The sequence below is a fragment of the Ahaetulla prasina genome, chromosome 1 (genome assembly GCF_028640845.1).
Source record: "Ahaetulla prasina isolate Xishuangbanna chromosome 1, ASM2864084v1, whole genome shotgun sequence".
Classification (NCBI taxonomy): Eukaryota; Metazoa; Chordata; class Lepidosauria; order Squamata; family Colubridae; genus Ahaetulla; species Ahaetulla prasina.
This window is the reverse complement of record NC_080539.1, coordinates 96,048,140-96,065,905: the sequence shown is the minus strand read 5'-3', so window position 1 is coordinate 96,065,905 and position 17,766 is coordinate 96,048,140. Positions and strand designations below refer to the sequence as shown.

Sequence of the window (17,766 nt, the reverse complement as noted above, 5' to 3'; positions counted from 1 at the left end):
ATTCATCTAATAAAGGCTGCTGGAACTGCCATTGTAAGTCAATGCATTTGTGTGATGTCATACTTCACAACTGTTTCACTTAGTAATGAAGTTCCCAATCTCAATTACCACTGTTAACCAAGGAGTATCTGTACTACTACACACATTCAGCGGTTCCTACAAGTGATGAGGCATCCAAATCAGTGGTGGGTTGCTACCGGTTCGCCCCAGATCGGGTGAACTGGTAGCGGCAGTGGCAGGAGGCTCCGCCCACCCAGCCAGACGCCTCTGCGCATATGCACTACTGATCCACATATTAATCCATCATGATTAAAACTACTTCATACTAGACTACCTCATAAAGTTGTAGCTTACTGAAACTGTGGTTCTGACAACTGCTGCGTCTCAACATTTCAGTCAGAATTCATAGAAAAAGGCATGTTCTAATGTTCTAATCTTATAAAAAATAGTTTTAATTCTATCACATTCTTAAATAAGGAAAATTAAATTTTAAACAAAATATTTTACCTTTTGATCTCTTTTAGCTTGTGTTATATTATTTGTCTTCTCTTTCAATTTCAGTTGAATTAAATCAAGTTCTTTGGCTACATCTTGAATTTTGTGGTTAAATTCTTGATTTAATGTTTTGTGCTGCTGAGCTTCTTTTACTTTGGCTTCAATCTGCCAAATGAAAAAAATCAAATTAAAAAAAGGTAGGAAACAAATTTTACAGTGCATATATCAAAGACAATGTGATGATGTTTCTTAAATCAGAAAAATTACATTACTAGAACATATTGATAGAGCCACAAACATTTATAATACAATAATGAATACAAAATATTACAATTTAGAGATTATTGGTGTGTTTTTCTATTCTATCAGAAATAATAACTTATTAATATTCAATTGAGGACAGATTTTTTTCCTTTTGGGACAGTATAAACAGAAAAAAAGCCATGGAAGTTTATTGTAAGATATGCTATTACATTTGTTGTTAGTTGCGAAGTCGTGTCCGACCCATCGCGACCCCATGGACAATGTTCCTCCAGGCCTTCCTGTCCTCTACCATCCTCTGGCGTCCATTTAAACTCATGCCTACTGCTTCAGTTACTCCATCCAACCACCTCGTTCTCTGTCGTCCCCTTCTTCTTTTGCCCTCAATCTTTCCCAGCATTAGGCTCTTCTCCAGTGAGTCCTTCTTTCTCATTAGGTGGCCAAAGTATTTCAGTTTCATCTTCAGGATCTGGCCTTCTAAAGAGCAGTCAGGGTTGATCTCCTCTACAACTGACTTGTTTGTTCTTCTCGCAGTCCAAGGGACTCGCAGGAGTCTTCTCCAGCACCAGAGTTCAAAGGCCTCAATTCTTTGGCGCTCAGCCTTTCTTATGGTCCAACCTTCACAGCCGTACATTGCAACTGAGAAAACCATAGCCTTGACTTTACACACTTTTGTTGGCAGGGTGATGTGTCTGCTTTTTAGCACGCTGTCTAGATTTGCCATAGCTTTCCTCCCCAGGAGCAAGCGTCTTTTAATTTCTTGGCTGCAGTCTCCATCTGCGGTGATCTTGGAGCCCAGGAAAATAAAATCTGTCACTACCTCCATTTCTTCACCATCTATCTGCCAGGAATTGAGAGGGCCGGATGCCATGATTTTAGTTTTCTTAATGTTGAGTTTCAAGCCAACTTTTGCACTCTCCTCCTTCACCCGCATCAAGAGACTATTACATATACTATGTATTACATATACTATGTAATACTATGTATTACTATGCACTGTGGACCTCATCTATGAAGGAATTCTGGCTGGTGGGATTCAGGAGAAGAGCTTTTTCTGCTGTGGCTCCTGCCCTTTGAAACATTGTGCCCCCCAAGGTAAGAGCCAGACCCAGCCTTTTGGTCTTCCAAAAGGGCCTGAAGACCTTGCTTTGCCAACTGACCTGGGTCCCCAATGAAGATACATCATTCTGGAGATGAGCTCACGGATTAAGACCCCACCTCCTACCCTGGTGCATCTTGCTCCTTTTCTTACCATCTTGTTAATTTTCAAGTAATTTAATGTTATTATGTGTTGTTTTAATTGGTTTTTAATGATAGTAAGCCACCTAGAGTCATCTCCAGGTAAGATGGATAGCATATAAGTTACACAAACAAACAAACAAACATGCACAAAAATGGGAAGATTCAACATCGCCCTTCATGGAAGAATGATTGATGAAATTGACAGACTGACTTCTTTGATTACAGAAAGGACAACATCTACATGTTTTGGTGCCTGAAAACCTTATGGGGTTTTTTTGGCGTTAAAATGAAGAAAATCAACTTGTGATTTATGATTTTGATGATTAGACAGGATAAATTATAGATGGAAGAGAGTTATAATGTAGAGTGTAAGAGGTTAAAATATAATTGTAGTTATAACTGCTGTGAAGACTATCAGAAGCTACTTCTTTATACCTTTATATTATTACTTATCTTTCTCTTTTTTCTATTATCTTCTCTTTTTTATTGTAGTTTTAGCTTTTCTGTTAACTATTTCATTTTCGCTGTTGTATTTTAGTTTGTATTATTTTCAACACACACACACACACACACACACACACACATATCAGAGGTGGTATTCAGCAGGTTCTGACCATTTCTGGAGACTCGGTAGTGGAAATTTTGAGTAGTTCAGACAACCTGTAAATACCACCTCTGACTGGCTCTGCCCAGTGGTGAAATCTAAATTTCTTTTCTACCGTTTCTGTGGGTGTGGTTTGGTGGGGGAGATCATGTGACTGGGTGGGCGTGGCTATGTGACTGGGGCATCAAAAGACAGAAACTCACTAACAATGTCTTTCTGGAGCAGGGTTGGACTAGATGACCTCCAGGTCTCTTCCAGCCCTGGATTATCTTCTGAAGCTGCATCTAATGCCAGGTTTGTAGTCCTTCCTTCCTTTCCTTTTTCCTCCCTCCCTCTTCCTTCCTTCCTTCCTTCCTTCCTTCCTTCCTTCCTTCCTTCCTTCCTTCCTTCCTTCCTTCCTTCCTTCCTTCCTTCCCTTTCTTTCTCTCTCTCTCTCTTTCCTTCCTTCCTTCCTTCCTTCCTTCCTTCCTTCCTTCCTTCCTTCCTTCCTTCCTTCCTTCCTTCCTTCCTCTCTCTCTCTCTCTCTCACATGAAACCCTCCCCCCCCATTTTTATGCCTACACTCCTATTTTTTGCCTATTTTTCAGCTGAAGAGGTTGTTTAAAAAATGCTTTTAAAAGTAAAAAAAAAAAGGCTCTGATGATCACGTGGCTAAGCTGGGCATGGGGGGGGGAGGAGGGATTTTTGCTACCGGTTCTCTGAACCACCCGCCGCCATTGCTACCGGATCAGCCGATCCAGTCCAAACTGGGAGCATTTCATCCCTGCCCCCGCCCCCATCTATTCTCTGCCTCCTGAGTCCTAGCTGATTAGGAGGAAATGCAGTATCCTTCCCCTGCCACGCCCACCAAGCCACACCCACAGAACCAGTAGTAAAAAAATTTGAAATTCACCACTGATATACATACATACATACGTACAAACATAGTAATACAAACTAAAATAGAACAGAGAAAATATATAATGAGGTTTTTCTATGAATATAGAAATTCTATGGAACATAGAATATTTTCTATAATGTTTCTTAACACTAGCCCTGTGAGATAGGATGAATTATTATCCAAGGTAACTCAGTGAGATTCTATTTCGTATTTCTAGATATAGGAAAAGAGATTGCTCTAGAGCTGTGCTATCTCCTCCTTCCTCCCCATATGATTCATGGCTGTGCATTCTGGGTGTATATATAGTATATATATAAAATGATGGTGGTATGTCTAACCATACCACAGGTTAACTTTATATATAAAAAGTATGCATAGTCTTTGGTTTCAAGGAAATACATACTACAGAGGTAGAGAGCTTTATTATCTAGCTTCCAAGATGGCGCCGACGAAGGCTGCCTCGGTGAAATGCTCTCTAATTGTTTCTTTATTTCTAATTGTTCTCTGTGACTCACTATGGATTTCCTACTCACGAGACCATCTGCTAAAAATTAAGGAACATTTCTTTAAGGAGCAGCTTTCTTTAATCTCACCCCCGCCTGTCTTTACAAACACGGAGGAGATTCTAACACAGGAGGAGGCAATTCCCACGGAGCCATGGATTACTAAAAAAACCAAACGACGGAAACGAAGGAAAAGAGGTAAACGATCTGGGATCTTAATCAGGCTAAGAACTCGCATTAAAACTCCTCTGCCTTCAATTTTCCTAACAAATATACGCTCACTTGCAAATAAGATGGATAAAATACTCCTCTTAAACAAATACTATTCTGATTTTCGCAACTCAGCAGTCCTATGCTTCTCTGAAACCTGGTTAAATGAATCAATTGAAAATAGCAGCCTGAACATTCCAGGATTTCAAATTGAACGATCAGACAGGATTCCAGAAACATCTGGTAAAAAGAAAGGAGGAGGCTTATGCCTATATATTAATAGAAACTGGTGTCAAGATTTTAATATAATTTACAAATTCTGTGACAACAATTTAGAGACTCTAATTATCAACTTACTATTCGCCTCGTGAATTTTCCTCATTTCTTCTAATTGCTGTTTATGTCCCACCACAAGCCTGTGTAAACAAGGCATTACAAACTCTAGCTGACCAAATCATGGAGGCTGAAGCCAAACACCCTGATTCACTGGCCATTGTTTTGGGAGATCTAAACAAGGCAAACTTAAGGAAAGAGCTACCAAAATACTTTCAGCATGTCAATTGTCCCACCAGAGGCAAGAATACTCTAGACCATTGCTACACAACACTAAAAGATGCCTATCGGTCTTTACCATGTGCAGCTGTAGAACACTCTGATCATTGCATGATTCACCTTGTACCTGCTTACAGGCAAAGACTTAAAGCCACAAAACCAATAATTAAATCAGTGAAAACCTGGACGGAGGAATCAAAATTAAAGCTACAGGCATGTTTTGACTGTACTGATTGGAATATTTTTAAAGATACCTCTGCAGACCTGGATGAACTCACAGATACTGTAACATCATATGTCAGCTTCTGTGAAGACCTATGTGTACCTACAAGGAACTTGCGAATACACAGTAATAACAAACCTTGGTTTACACCTAAACTTAAGCAGCTACGACATTCCAAAGAGGAAGCCTACAGAAAAGGTGATAAAATGCTGTACAATCAGGCCAGAAATGCACTAACAAGGGAGATAAGAGCAGCAAAAAGAAGCTACTCTGAAAAGCTAAAGAATCAGTTTTCAGCAAATGAACCAGCAAACATGTGGAAAACTCTTAAAAATATCACCGGCTATGGCAAACCTCCTTCCCAGGCTGAAGGTAATCAACAACTGGCAGATGACCTGAATGAGTTTTACTGCAGGTTTGAAAGGAAACTACAGCCACCTATCTCCACAACCTCCATCTCAGACACAGCAACAACAGCCAAGCCTCCTACAACTGACCCCATTTCATTGGGTTCACAACCCCTAGTGATCACAGAAAAGGAAGTGCAGGACCTATTTCACAGACAAAAGCCAGGAAAAGCTCCAGGCCCAGACAAGATAACTCCTTCTTGCTTAAAAGTCTGTGCTGACCAATTGGCCCCCACCTTCACCCATATTTTCAATAAATCACTAGAGATGTGTTATGTTCCTTCTTGCTTCAAACGCTCTACCATCATCCCAGTGCCGAAGAAGCCCACCATCAAGGAACTGAATGACTACAGACCAGTTGCTTTAACATCTGTAGTCATGAAAACCTTTGAAAGGCTAGTGCTTTCCTACCTGAAAACCATCACGGATCCGCTGTTAGACCCCTTGCAATTTGCATACCGAGCAAATAGATCAACAGATGATGCTGTTAATATGGCTCTGCACTACATCCTACAACATCTTGAGTCTCCAAAGACCTATGCAAGGGTCCTTTTTGTAGACTTTAGTTCAGCATTCAATACTATCATTCCAGACATTCTCCTAACTAAGCTAATCCAGCTACAGGTACCGGAACAGGCTTGTAAGTGGATCACAAGCTTCCTAACAAACAGGAAGCAGCAGATGAAGCTAAGCAAGATCACATCAAATACCTGTACAATTAGCACAGGGCCCCCCCAAGGCTGTGTGCTCTCCCCACTTCTCTTCTCTCTGTATACCAATGACTGCATCTCCAATGATCCATCAGTTAAGCTACTGAAGTTCGCAGATGACACAACAGTGATTGGTCTCATTCGAGACAATGACAAATCCGCATATAGACAAGAGGTCGAACGACTAGCCTTGTGGTGCAACCAAAACAATCTGGAACTGAAAACACTCAAAACCGTAGAAATGGTGGTAGACTTTAGGAGAAACCCTTCCATACTTCCACCTCTCACAATACTTGACAACACAGTATCAACAGTAGAAACCTTCAAATTTCTAGGTTCTATCATATCACAAGATCTCAAATGGACAGCTAACATCAAAAACATCATTAAAAAAGGACAACAAAGAATGTTCTTTCTGCGCCAACTCAGTAAGCTCAAACTGCCCAAGGAGCTGCTGATCCAATTCTACAGAGGAATTATTGAGTCTGTCATTTGCACCTCTATAACTGTCTGGTTCGGTTCTGCAACCCAACAAGAAAAACACAGACTTCAGAGGATAATTAGAACTGCAGAAAAAATAATTGCTACCAAACTGCCTTCCATTGAGGACCTGTATACTGCACGAATCAAGAAGAGGGCCGTGAAAATATTTGCAGATCACTCGCATCCTGGACATAAACTGTTTCAACTCCTATCCTCAAAACGACGCTATAGAGCACTGCACACCAGAACAACTAGACACAAGAACAGTTTTTTCCCAAAGGCCATCACTCTGCTAAACAAATAATTCCATCAACACTGTCAGACTATTTACTGAATCTGCACTACTATTAATCGTTTCATAGTTCCCATCACCAATCTCTTTCCACTTATGACTGTATGACTATAACTTGTTGCTGGCAATCCTTATGATTTATATTGATATATTGACCATCAATTGTGTTGTAAATGTTGTACCTTGATGAACGTATCTTTTCTTTTATGTACACTGAAAGCATATGCACCAAGACAAATTCCTTGTGTGTCCAATCACACTTGGCCAATAAAATTCTATTCTATTCTATTCTATTAAGCATTAACATGGATCGCCACCATATTTATGGTTGCAATGGAATAGTGGGAAGTAGATGATAGTTATGTGATATAGATGATTTTGTTACTTTTGCATTCATTAATTTACCGCTACAGCTCAGTTCAGTGACTCTTGTGGAATTTTAGCACTGAAACCTGTTGTAAAATTGTCATGTTAAATAATTTTTACCTGCTCATGTATATTTATTAGCGCCAAGCCTGCTTCTGCTAACTGAAGAGACAGCTCAGAAGGTAGAATGGTATAAAGTCCCAAGTATTTATTCTGCTGCTGTTCAGCCATTTTCTCAACTGCTTGACGGTGCATAGTGGCATCATTTAGGAGCGTCTAAAGTATATGGAGGACAAAAAAGAAACATACAATGTGGCTTGTTTCACATTAAATCTGGCATAGAAATAAATTTTGATACAATTACAAAGTATTTTTAATTGGCTGTCACTGTGCTCAGACCACTGTGTTAAGCCTTTCACAGATCGCAGTATGGATTCTGCACTGATATTTATGCATAGTAATATTCCCATAAACCCATAGTCATTGGGTTAGTCACAATAGAAGACTATAGCATCCTGTGATTGTTAAAGAAGAAAAAGAACAAAATGAATAGAAATTGTTGTGCCAGAATGTTGTGACATACATTACTGGTTCTCTCCATTATTAAAATAGTTCTTTAGGTGAATTATTAATTTTTGAGGTATGTTCTAAGATATAGTTACAGATTTTAATATATGTGCTGCTAAAGTGAGTGTATGTTTTGTAGCTTGTACAGAAACATATTATAGCATTCTATAGATATACACATATTGCTTTCATTTATTCACAGCATGAATTTGTATTCATTAATTGGTATATGTTTGGCATACCTGAAGTTTTTCAAGTTGAGTATCACTGTCTATTGTAGGATTTAATAAATATTCTCTTCCTTCCTGTATCCAAGTTTTTACTTTATTAATCTCTTTTTCTACTTCTTCACGTTCCTTTAATTCTTGTTTAACCATTTTCTCACTTTTTTTCACCTTCTGTTGCATGCTTTAAAAATGTTTAGATGTTAATTCGTATATTTCATCTTATATAACATCTGAAAATATTACTGCAATCAGTGTAATTTACAAAACAGAAAATATGTAACAGGGATGAAATTTTATTTTAGGGTTGTAATATAACAACTACTATAATTGCTATTGTTATTTAATAGGCAGGATCATAATGCTATGTTTTAACCATTAATTTTTTCTATCAAAATTATTCTAGATTCTACAATATTTGGCAAATGGGCCTGAGGTAAGTATGGGGGACAGTGAATTAAAATTGGCAGTTTTCTCCCTTTGCAATATCTTGTCATTTATTCCTAGCAGTAGATTGCTAAGCAAAGGGCAAGCTCAAGTAATCACTTGTACAGGACTTTTGAATAACTCTCACATTCAGCAATAGTGGAAAAATACAGCTATGGTCTGATAACTATATTTGCACACTGAAGTAAACCCAATGTTATGAAAGCACATTTATGTAATCAGACGATTTTTCTTCTTTTTTCCCCCCTCCTGAACCACTGCCTTCCAAATTTGTCAAAATTCTAAAGCAGATTTGGGTGTGTGTTACAAGTTGTAGAATGGAACATGACATCAACGCTGCATGTTCCACTCTTCTCCCTGTTCTGCTTTTAAGGAGAACACAGAAATATAAAATGTTTTCTTACTTATGACATCGGTCTTGCATTGCTTTGATTTCTTGCATGATGGGCATTTGTTCCTGGGAACTAGCTGTTATTTCTATACCTTGGAGCAAACTAAAAGAATGCTGCTTGAGGAGACCCAAAGATGACAGCTGCTGCTCGAGCTCTAGTATGAAATTACTGTGATAATCTAGAAGATCCAGAAGTTCATTCTTTGAAGCTTTTTCTACTGAGCCCTCTGGTAACCGTTCGTGCAGCTGATCAAGCGTCTCTGTTGCCTTTTGCATCTAAAGATAACAATTTTAAGCAAAAAAAATCCCCAATCTATTATTTTTAAAAAAAAGATATGATAACTACACACACACACACACACACACGTAACATTATAATCTATAATATTCTCAAATTCAATATATACACATTATGCTCGAACAATACCCATGGGATATCAAAATCTTCACTAATTTTCTTTGGAGAGGATAGTCTGACTTTAAGACAAAGTATCTAAGGCAAAGCTTTGCCCTTTGATATATTAATGGCCTGACAGTGTAGCAGGAAGATTGCATGGAAACACTGATAGTATCTATTTCTAAAGAGATACTTATAAATATATATATTATTAAAGTTATATTACTTAAAACTTACATGGGGAACTTTGTTGGTTAGAAGGTTGGAATATATATATATATATATATATATATATATATATATATATATATATATATATATATATATATATATATATATATATATATATATATATATATAGGTCTTTGGTTGTTCGGGTTTTCTCCCGTGTAAAATTAGAAGTGTCTTGGCGACGTTTCGACGAAGTCTCATTCGTCATCTTCAGGCTTCAGCCTCGTGCTTCTGGGAGCAATGTGTGATTGCAGCTGTTTCTTCCTTTTCGTCTATCTGAAAATATTCCTTCTCGTCTATATGCGGACGAATCCGCATATAGACGAGAGGTCAAACGACTAGCCTTGTGGTGCAACCGAAACAATCTGGAACTGAACATACTCAAAACCGTAGAAATGGTGGTAGACTTTAGGAAAAACCCTTCCATACTTCCACCTCTCACAATACTTGACAACACAGTATCAACAGTAGAAACCTTCAAATTTCTAGGTTCTATCATATCGCAAGATCTCAAATGGACAGCTAACATCAAAAACATCATTAAAAAAGGACAACAAAGAATGTTCTTTCTGCGCCAACTCAGTAAGCTCAAACTGCCCAAGGAGCTGCTGATCCAATTCTACAGAGGAATTATTGAGTCTGTCACTTGCACCTCTATAACTGTCTGGTTCGGTTCTGCAACACAACAAGAAAAACACAGACTTCAGAGGATAATTAGAACTGCAGAAAAAATAATTGCTACCAACTTGCCTTCCATTGAGGACCTGTATACTGCACGAATCAAGAAGAGGGCCGTGAAAATATTTGCAGATCCCTCGCATCCTGGACATAAACTGTTTCAACTCCTACCTCAAACGACGCTATAGAGCACTGCACACCAGAACAACTAGACACAAGAACAGTTTTTTCCCGAAGGCCATCACTCTGCTAAACAAATAATTCCCTCAACACTGTCAGACTATTTACTGAATCTGCACTACTATTAATCGTTTCATAGTTCCCATCACCAATCTCTTTCCACTTATGACTGTATGACTATAACTTGTTGCTGGCAATCCTTATGATTTATATTGATATATTGATCATCAATTGTGTTGTAAATGTTGTACCTTGATGAACGTATCTTTTCTTTTATGTACACTGAGAGCATATGCACCAAGACAAATTCCTTGTGTGTCCAATCACACTTGGCCAATAAAAAATTCTATTCTATTCTATTCTATTCTTTTTAACTGCTAGTGGGGGTTTGAACTGATTGGGTGGGAGCTTGGCTGTGCTCTGAAGATGATGAATGAGACTTCGTCGAAACGTCGCCAAGACACTTCCAATTTTACGTGGGAGAAAACCCGAATAACCAAAGACCTACATATATATATATATATGTATATGTATATGTATATGTATATGTATATGTATATGTATATATATAGGAAATTTTTACCTGCTGTGATTCAGCTGCCAATCTGCCACTTTGTTATTGCTATAAACATTATAAAAGGTGGATTGTACAGATTAGAAGCCAATTGTTTTGTGAAACTTTGGGGTGGGTGATTTTTATGCAGAGTTTCCTCAAGTCCTGCACATTATTTTAAGAGTCCTTCCATGGTAAAAAGGTTGAGAGAAGCTGGTCTACACAATAACAAGGACCATGTTGAATGGCATGCCTGATCTGATCATAGGACATGAAAAGATTGAAATAATCATATGAACGTTCTGAAATTTAAGTTTCTTTAGTTCAGAGTCCTACTTGTTAAGTGGAATTTACTACTTATTTAATGCATTAAAGCATTTCTTTGTTTCCTATTTGTTCAATGTAACATTTAGACTCAAAACAATGGATGTGTTGCAATAGCAGAAAGTATTTCTGTTAAAACTACTCAGAGTACCAGTCTTAGCTTCCTAAAATTAGCTTTCTGCATACCTCTATACCCCTTTCTGCATCAAGAGCTCAGAACCAAAATAAAATATCAGGAAAATGCTGATGGTCAATGCCTTGACTGCAGTTAGCAAAATGGCAATATTGGATAAAACAGTTTGAATGTTAACTTTATAAATGCAATGTGCCGATACGATGCATTAATGGCTACTAAGAATATTTACAGACATTGAATAAACTTGATCCTTATACCTTATCATCAAATACATTCCATTTCTGCACTGATTCTTCCAAAATTCTTTCTTGCTCTTGGGCAATGCTTCTAAGTCTGGTCCACCGCTGCCAGACAGTTGTCATGGACCGACTTATGGTTGCCTTACTGGCTATATTGCCTGTTTTCTCCAGAATAGATGCCTTTTCCTCCAGTGAAGTGATTGTGTCATGAAAAGAGTTCACCATAGAGACTAGAGACTGAAAAAGCAAAGGAAATTATCTGTCCTGTTTCACAAAACAGCTTTAAAATTTCAAGCAAATATTTATGCATTATAGCAGAATCAAAACGAATATACCCTTTGCTGAAATATTAGAATTCCTCTTTTCATTAGACATAATATTTACATGTAAAGTTTATACTAGCAAGATGTAAGTTTTACTATACACAGAAACACCCACTGTTTTTATATGTGTTAATAGATGAGTAGTATAGGTGGATCGACACAGATGTGCAAATGTGTTTTTGTGTATTCATGTTCCAATGTAATATGTATTATTCATATTATAAACTATTCGGCTTAAATAGTAAATTAATAGTAATTTTACTGAATAGTGTTCAAAATATTACAAGCAAGTATGAAACAATATTTTTTGCAACTGTGAAAGAGCAGTGGAATCGTGAAAGAACATATTTGATTTTAAAATAAAATCAGTAAAATCAGTACTGAAATGTTTTCACTTGCCTAGAAATAAAACTCTGGTATTGAAAAATGCAATTTATGGAATGGTAAAACCATATCATAAATTTAATCAACTCTGAGTTTTTTAGAATCATCTCTTAGAGAACAGCCCTTTTTTATTCCACAAACCCCTAAATCCAGTACACAAATATTTGTGATTTAACTAGAAAAAAATGACTTTTAAAACTTTACCTTATGTGATACTAATTTTTCTTCTGCTTCCAGTTGGGAAGAAGTTTTAGCTACAGAAAATTCTGATAATTTCTTTTCAGACTCATTCATCAAGTCAATGATGTGTTGTCTTGCTATTTGGTATTCTTGCCACTGGGAAGCACATCTTGACATATTAAATATAATAAAAAGTCATAAGTTATACAAATTATAATCTTAGAATGTATTGCAGATAAATAAATAAAAATAAAATATCTTGTTATTGCTAACAAATATTCTTGCCATTAAACTAAAAGGCCAACATTTAGGCAGAATCTTTAAATGGTTTAATTTGATGGGAAAAAAATTAACAATGTGATATTTTGCCATGCTTAGTCTCTAACTGAGTTCATAGGATTCTAATAAATTATATTAGCCAGCAGGAAGATATGAACTCTAAATCTACCTTTGGGAGAGAGAGAGAGAGGTTTGTAATTCAGATAAAGTTGTAATGGTGTCCCAAAACAGAAAATGCTGCGAGTATTTCCAGTAAAATGTCTTTTGAACAGTGATGCAGAAAGCAGTTATTATTACAGTGGCTGAGCATTCAGATGTAAGTGGAAAAATTGAAAATAAAGATAGATGCCTATCTATGAACAATTATATTTTAAAATATTGGACTTGTAACCAAGAGCAAAAACTGGGTTTAAAATCTGCAAGAAGATGCAACTAGTAAGAGATCTCCCAGAAATACTTTATGAAGAAGCTCATGGCATCATTCGCCCTTTTCCCAACTGAATTACATCATTTTATTCTATTGTATCATTTTTAAGGCAACCCATTTCAATTATTTACTGGATCATTTATTTAACACAGTATTTTATATAATGAACCAAGGTTGGAGAAGAATGTATAAACATGGTTTTTTAAATTCTCACTGATCCCTTTATCAGTAGTGGCCATAGCAGATTTTAGGTTTTTTTTCCTTTTAATAAAATAATGTGTTAAGCATCTGTGTGTCCATACTCTCTTCCTAGAAACTAATTACAGTGTACTGTGCATATATATACTGTGTGTGTGTGTGCAAGCAGGCATGTGCTTGCATACTATATATCTGTGAAGATCCAGGTCTGTGAAGGTTCCATCAAGATATCCTGTACCCCTGAAAATAAGACCCTGTCTTATTTTTTTGAACCCCGGAATAAGTGCTTGGCCTTATTTTCGGGAAGGTCTTATTATTTGGGGGCATGTGGAGCAAGATGGGGCTCCTCTTGCCATCTTACCTAATTTCCAGCTCTGTGTTTAAATATTTTCAGGGAGGACTTATTTTCGGGGGAGGCTTATTTTAGCACACGTGCTCAAAAGCCCGATTGGGCTTATTATCAGGGGATGTCTTATTTACGGGGAAACAGGGTAGGTTTGTACATGTTATTTCTGTGTGCACTGAAAAACACAGGGCTGAAATAGAATGAATAAAAAGGTACCTTTGTAATAATTCTTTCTGACATTGTTCTTCTTGTTCTATTTCTATGCTCTTATCTTCTAAAGCCCTCACTTTCTGCTCCAGATCTTCTTTTCTGAAGGTTTGAATGAATGGCTCCATGTCAGACACAAGCATCTTTACTTCTTTCAAATGGAGTCGGAACTGTTTTTCAGTGTTAAAAAATTCTGTGTGGTTTCTTAGGTTTTCTTCTGAATTCTCTGTATCAAGGCCGCTTTGTGCAAATTGGAGCAATACCTGAGCATCTTCAAGCCAGTTGCTAGCAGTCTGGGAAACTTGGTAGTATCTTTGGCAAAGACTGTATAACTTAGTCAAATTTTCCTGAAAACAAAACAAAATAATACAACACAAACAACATATATGAATAATAACAACAACAATAATACTAATTCAAGGTAATGCAGGGTATGTAAACTGGAATTATTCCAGAATACTATACATTAGGATATTGTATCCATTCATAAAGGGAACATTTATCTAATTGTATGTATAGCTATCTGTCTGATTCACTAAACAAATCCATTAACATTCCAACAGATGTTTAAGATCCTGAAAGAAATCCATGGATGTCCAAGACCACAAAGTAGAAACTGCCATTCAAACATATTTCCTTTTCTCCTCTAAGTAATTAAAAGCTTTCTTGATGTCCTAAATCAAGGGTGTGATCCTAGAGCATGCAACCTATGAAACAAGCTTGTAAAATTATTGGGCTGGTATTGACCTTTATTCCATAGTAAAAACAGGGGTAAGAAAAATATATTAAAGTGTTATCTCAGGAATCTGATAACAAAAAATCTTGTGGCAAGAATTTTCAGAAGTGCAATCTATGAAGTTGTCATATTTCGCACAGTAGAGATGTCATTACCTCCTCTGATGGAAAAAAAAAAGGTCTATGTGTAACAATGATTTACTCAAATTTATGTGAATAGAATTTCCTGCTTGAGCAGGGGGTTCGACTAGAAGACCTCCAAGGCCCCTTCCAACTCTGCTATTCTGTTCTGTTTTCTAGGTTTAAGGTGCAGAATTAGAGCAACAATTTGATGCATTTTTAATCTTTACGTCAACTTTTTTGCTTTAGATTATACTGAAGATCTGGCACCTATATATCACTGAAATGTAGCCTGAACAGAATTGTATTCCACATCCATTATACTGTGGTAAATAATTAACAATAGGAATGCAGGACATACTGACCTGCCTCTTTTGTATTGCTTCCTGGACTTCACTGTTGAGTTCAGAGAGCTCAGTAAGGCTGTTTTCCAAGTCCACAGGAACCAGTTCTTTGGCTTTCATATATTTCTCCTTTTCTTTATTGCTTAGTGCTCTCATTATCCTTAGGCTGGATTGTACTTCTTCCTGTTGGATCTGAACCTTGCGAATCTCTTCTTGAATGCTGTTCAGTTTTGCATCCATGTTTAATGGTTCATTCAGGTCTGCTTTGATGCGTCCCAGCCAATCCAGAGAGCGACAGATTTCAGTTTGAAAATCTATGCTCTCTACCAGCCTGTTTTCACACTCCACCACTTTATCCCCAATGGTTGTGTGCAATACCTTCAGCATCTCCTGCCAATTTCGCACTTGACGATCAGCTCCTTCATGAACAGATGGGTCAAGCTGGGAAGAAAGTCCTTCAAGATGTTCCGCAATGTGTTTCAAAAGGATTCCAGAATCCTGAAGACTACCAGCTAGGAAATGATACATTTTTAGCTTTTCCTCAGCTGGGAGGGTTTCTTCATTCACTTCTGCTTCTTTTTCTTTTATGGAATTTAGTTTCATCTCAAGCTGCTTACACATTTCTTCATGTTCCTGATAAGCCACCATCATGTCTTCTAATTGGCTAACTTTCTGTTCTACCTGCCTTTTTAATTTGTGATAGAGCGTAGCAAGCGTTAACATCTCTTCTGGTAGCCATGGCTGACCAGTGCTTCGAAAAGCTTCCTTCTTCTGGTTTAATTCATCTACTGCACTGCCAAGGCTTATGACTTCGCTTAGGACGTTTTTGTATTCTTCCATAAGTGACACAACCTCTTTAGCTGTAAGAGCAGAGGGGGTTTTACGCAAATTTACAAGCTGATCTTCCACTTCAGACAGGGCCCTTGTTGTCAGTTCAATTAATGATGCATATTCTTTACGGGCTGTAATTGCTTCTTGGATTTTACAGAATTTATCTTTAGCCAAAGCAATGATCATATTAAATTGTTGCGGCAAGGCACTGAGTTTTTCCTCGAGATAGGATCGATCCATTTCATTAAGTGATGGTAAAATTTCCTGGCCATCTTGTTGAACTATCAACAAAAGATTTTCATATTCAGGAAACTCTTCAAGAATCTGCTGATACTTAGCTAATTGAGAATAAAGTTCTGTGTTACTATTCATTAAATTGATTTCTGGGAATGAAACAATATCACATTGCTTTAACCAGTGGCATGCTTTATCTAAATCTTCTTTAAAGTATTTCCTAGAAACGATATGTTTTTCCAGATCCATTAATCGCTGGCCACATTTTTGTAAAATAGTATCATACATGTTTTGCAGCGTATGCAGTTTATCCAACACTTCACTTTTCTCTTGTTCTGTTGTTTCCTTCATAAGGTTCCTCCCTTGAGACCACAGTCCAGAGATTTCACTCTGGTAAACCTTAAGGCTGGCTTGTATACTCTTACAAGACCTGATCTGTTTGCTCACATCTTCTGGAAGCAGACAGATATGCTCATGGAATATTACCTTTTTCTCATATTGTTTAATTTGATTCATGGCCTGAAGAGCTGCTAGGAAGAACTGAGTCCTGTCAGATAATGTCTTATTTAAGTGCTTTCTTCTCTGCCAAACCAGATCACTAAGGAAATCCACATGATTTTGGGCATCTGATAGACTTTTTTCAAGCATTTGTCTTTCATTAAGACCTAAATTAGTTTTCACTCTATCAGCTTCCTTTATTAATGTTTTCAAAACAAGCTGCTTGGCTTCTACTTCACTACAAAGGGTGAGGTGATCCATGAGAAAATTTTGAGCCAGCTCAGGAGGCGGGCTGTGTTTAAGAGCTTCAGAGATGCTAGGCTGCTGCTCTTCTGCCCACTCCATTAATTCTTGAAGTTTGGCTTGCACAACACTCAACTCTTGTAATGTGGTGACAGACAGCTGTATTTTCCTCTTGACTTGGTCCTCCAGCTGGACCCAGCACTGCTCAAAGTATCCTGACTGTTCTTTGACTAGTTCTCTATCATCCAAATTTAGATGTTCAGTCACTTTTTGCCTCTGTTCCTTTAAGTTTTCAAGAGCAAGCTGTTTATCCTGCAGAGCCACTGACAACTTTTTCAAAGCCTCAAGATGTGTAGCTGTACTCTCAGCATCAGATCTGTTAAGGAAATACAACAATGCATAGTAAACATTTCTATTACAGAGCAAGTTTTAGAGAAAACATTTTCATCATATATATATCACAACAAAGAATGTTTTTTCTGCGCCAACTCAGAAAGCTCAAACTGCCCAAGGAGCTGCTGATCCAGTTCTACAGAGGAATTATTGAGTCTGTCATCTGCACCTCTATAACTGTCTGGTTTGGTTCTGCCACCCAACAAGACAGACACAGACTTCAGAGGATAATTAGAACTGAAAAAATAAATATTACCAACCTGCCTTCCATTGAGGACCTGTATACTCACGAGTCAAAAAGAGGGCTATGAAAATATTTACAGACCCCTCACATCCTGGACATAAACTGTTTCAACTCCTACCCTCAAAACGACACAATAGAGCATTGCGCACCAGAACAACTAGACATAAGAACAGTTTTGTCCTGAA

At 37.4% G+C, this 17,766-nt stretch overlaps 1 protein-coding gene across 1 annotated transcript in view; it reads right to left on the bottom strand.

The window, feature by feature from the left end:
• Positions 1 to 17,766, bottom strand: part of SYNE1 (spectrin repeat containing nuclear envelope protein 1) — a 363,177-nt gene that overhangs the window by 149,714 nt on the left and 195,697 nt on the right. Inside the window, exons 76-83 of the mRNA XM_058172424.1 lie at positions 15,160 to 17,320; positions 13,949 to 14,286; positions 12,507 to 12,651; positions 11,614 to 11,832; positions 8,871 to 9,133; positions 8,038 to 8,203; positions 7,349 to 7,504; positions 508 to 660 (exon numbers count right to left, since the gene is read on the bottom strand). Coding sequence (XP_058028407.1) covers positions 508 to 660; positions 7,349 to 7,504; positions 8,038 to 8,203; positions 8,871 to 9,133; positions 11,614 to 11,832; positions 12,507 to 12,651; positions 13,949 to 14,286; positions 15,160 to 17,320 — 3,601 coding nt within the window. The remainder of the gene's footprint in view (positions 1 to 507; positions 661 to 7,348; positions 7,505 to 8,037; positions 8,204 to 8,870; positions 9,134 to 11,613; positions 11,833 to 12,506; positions 12,652 to 13,948; positions 14,287 to 15,159; positions 17,321 to 17,766) is intronic.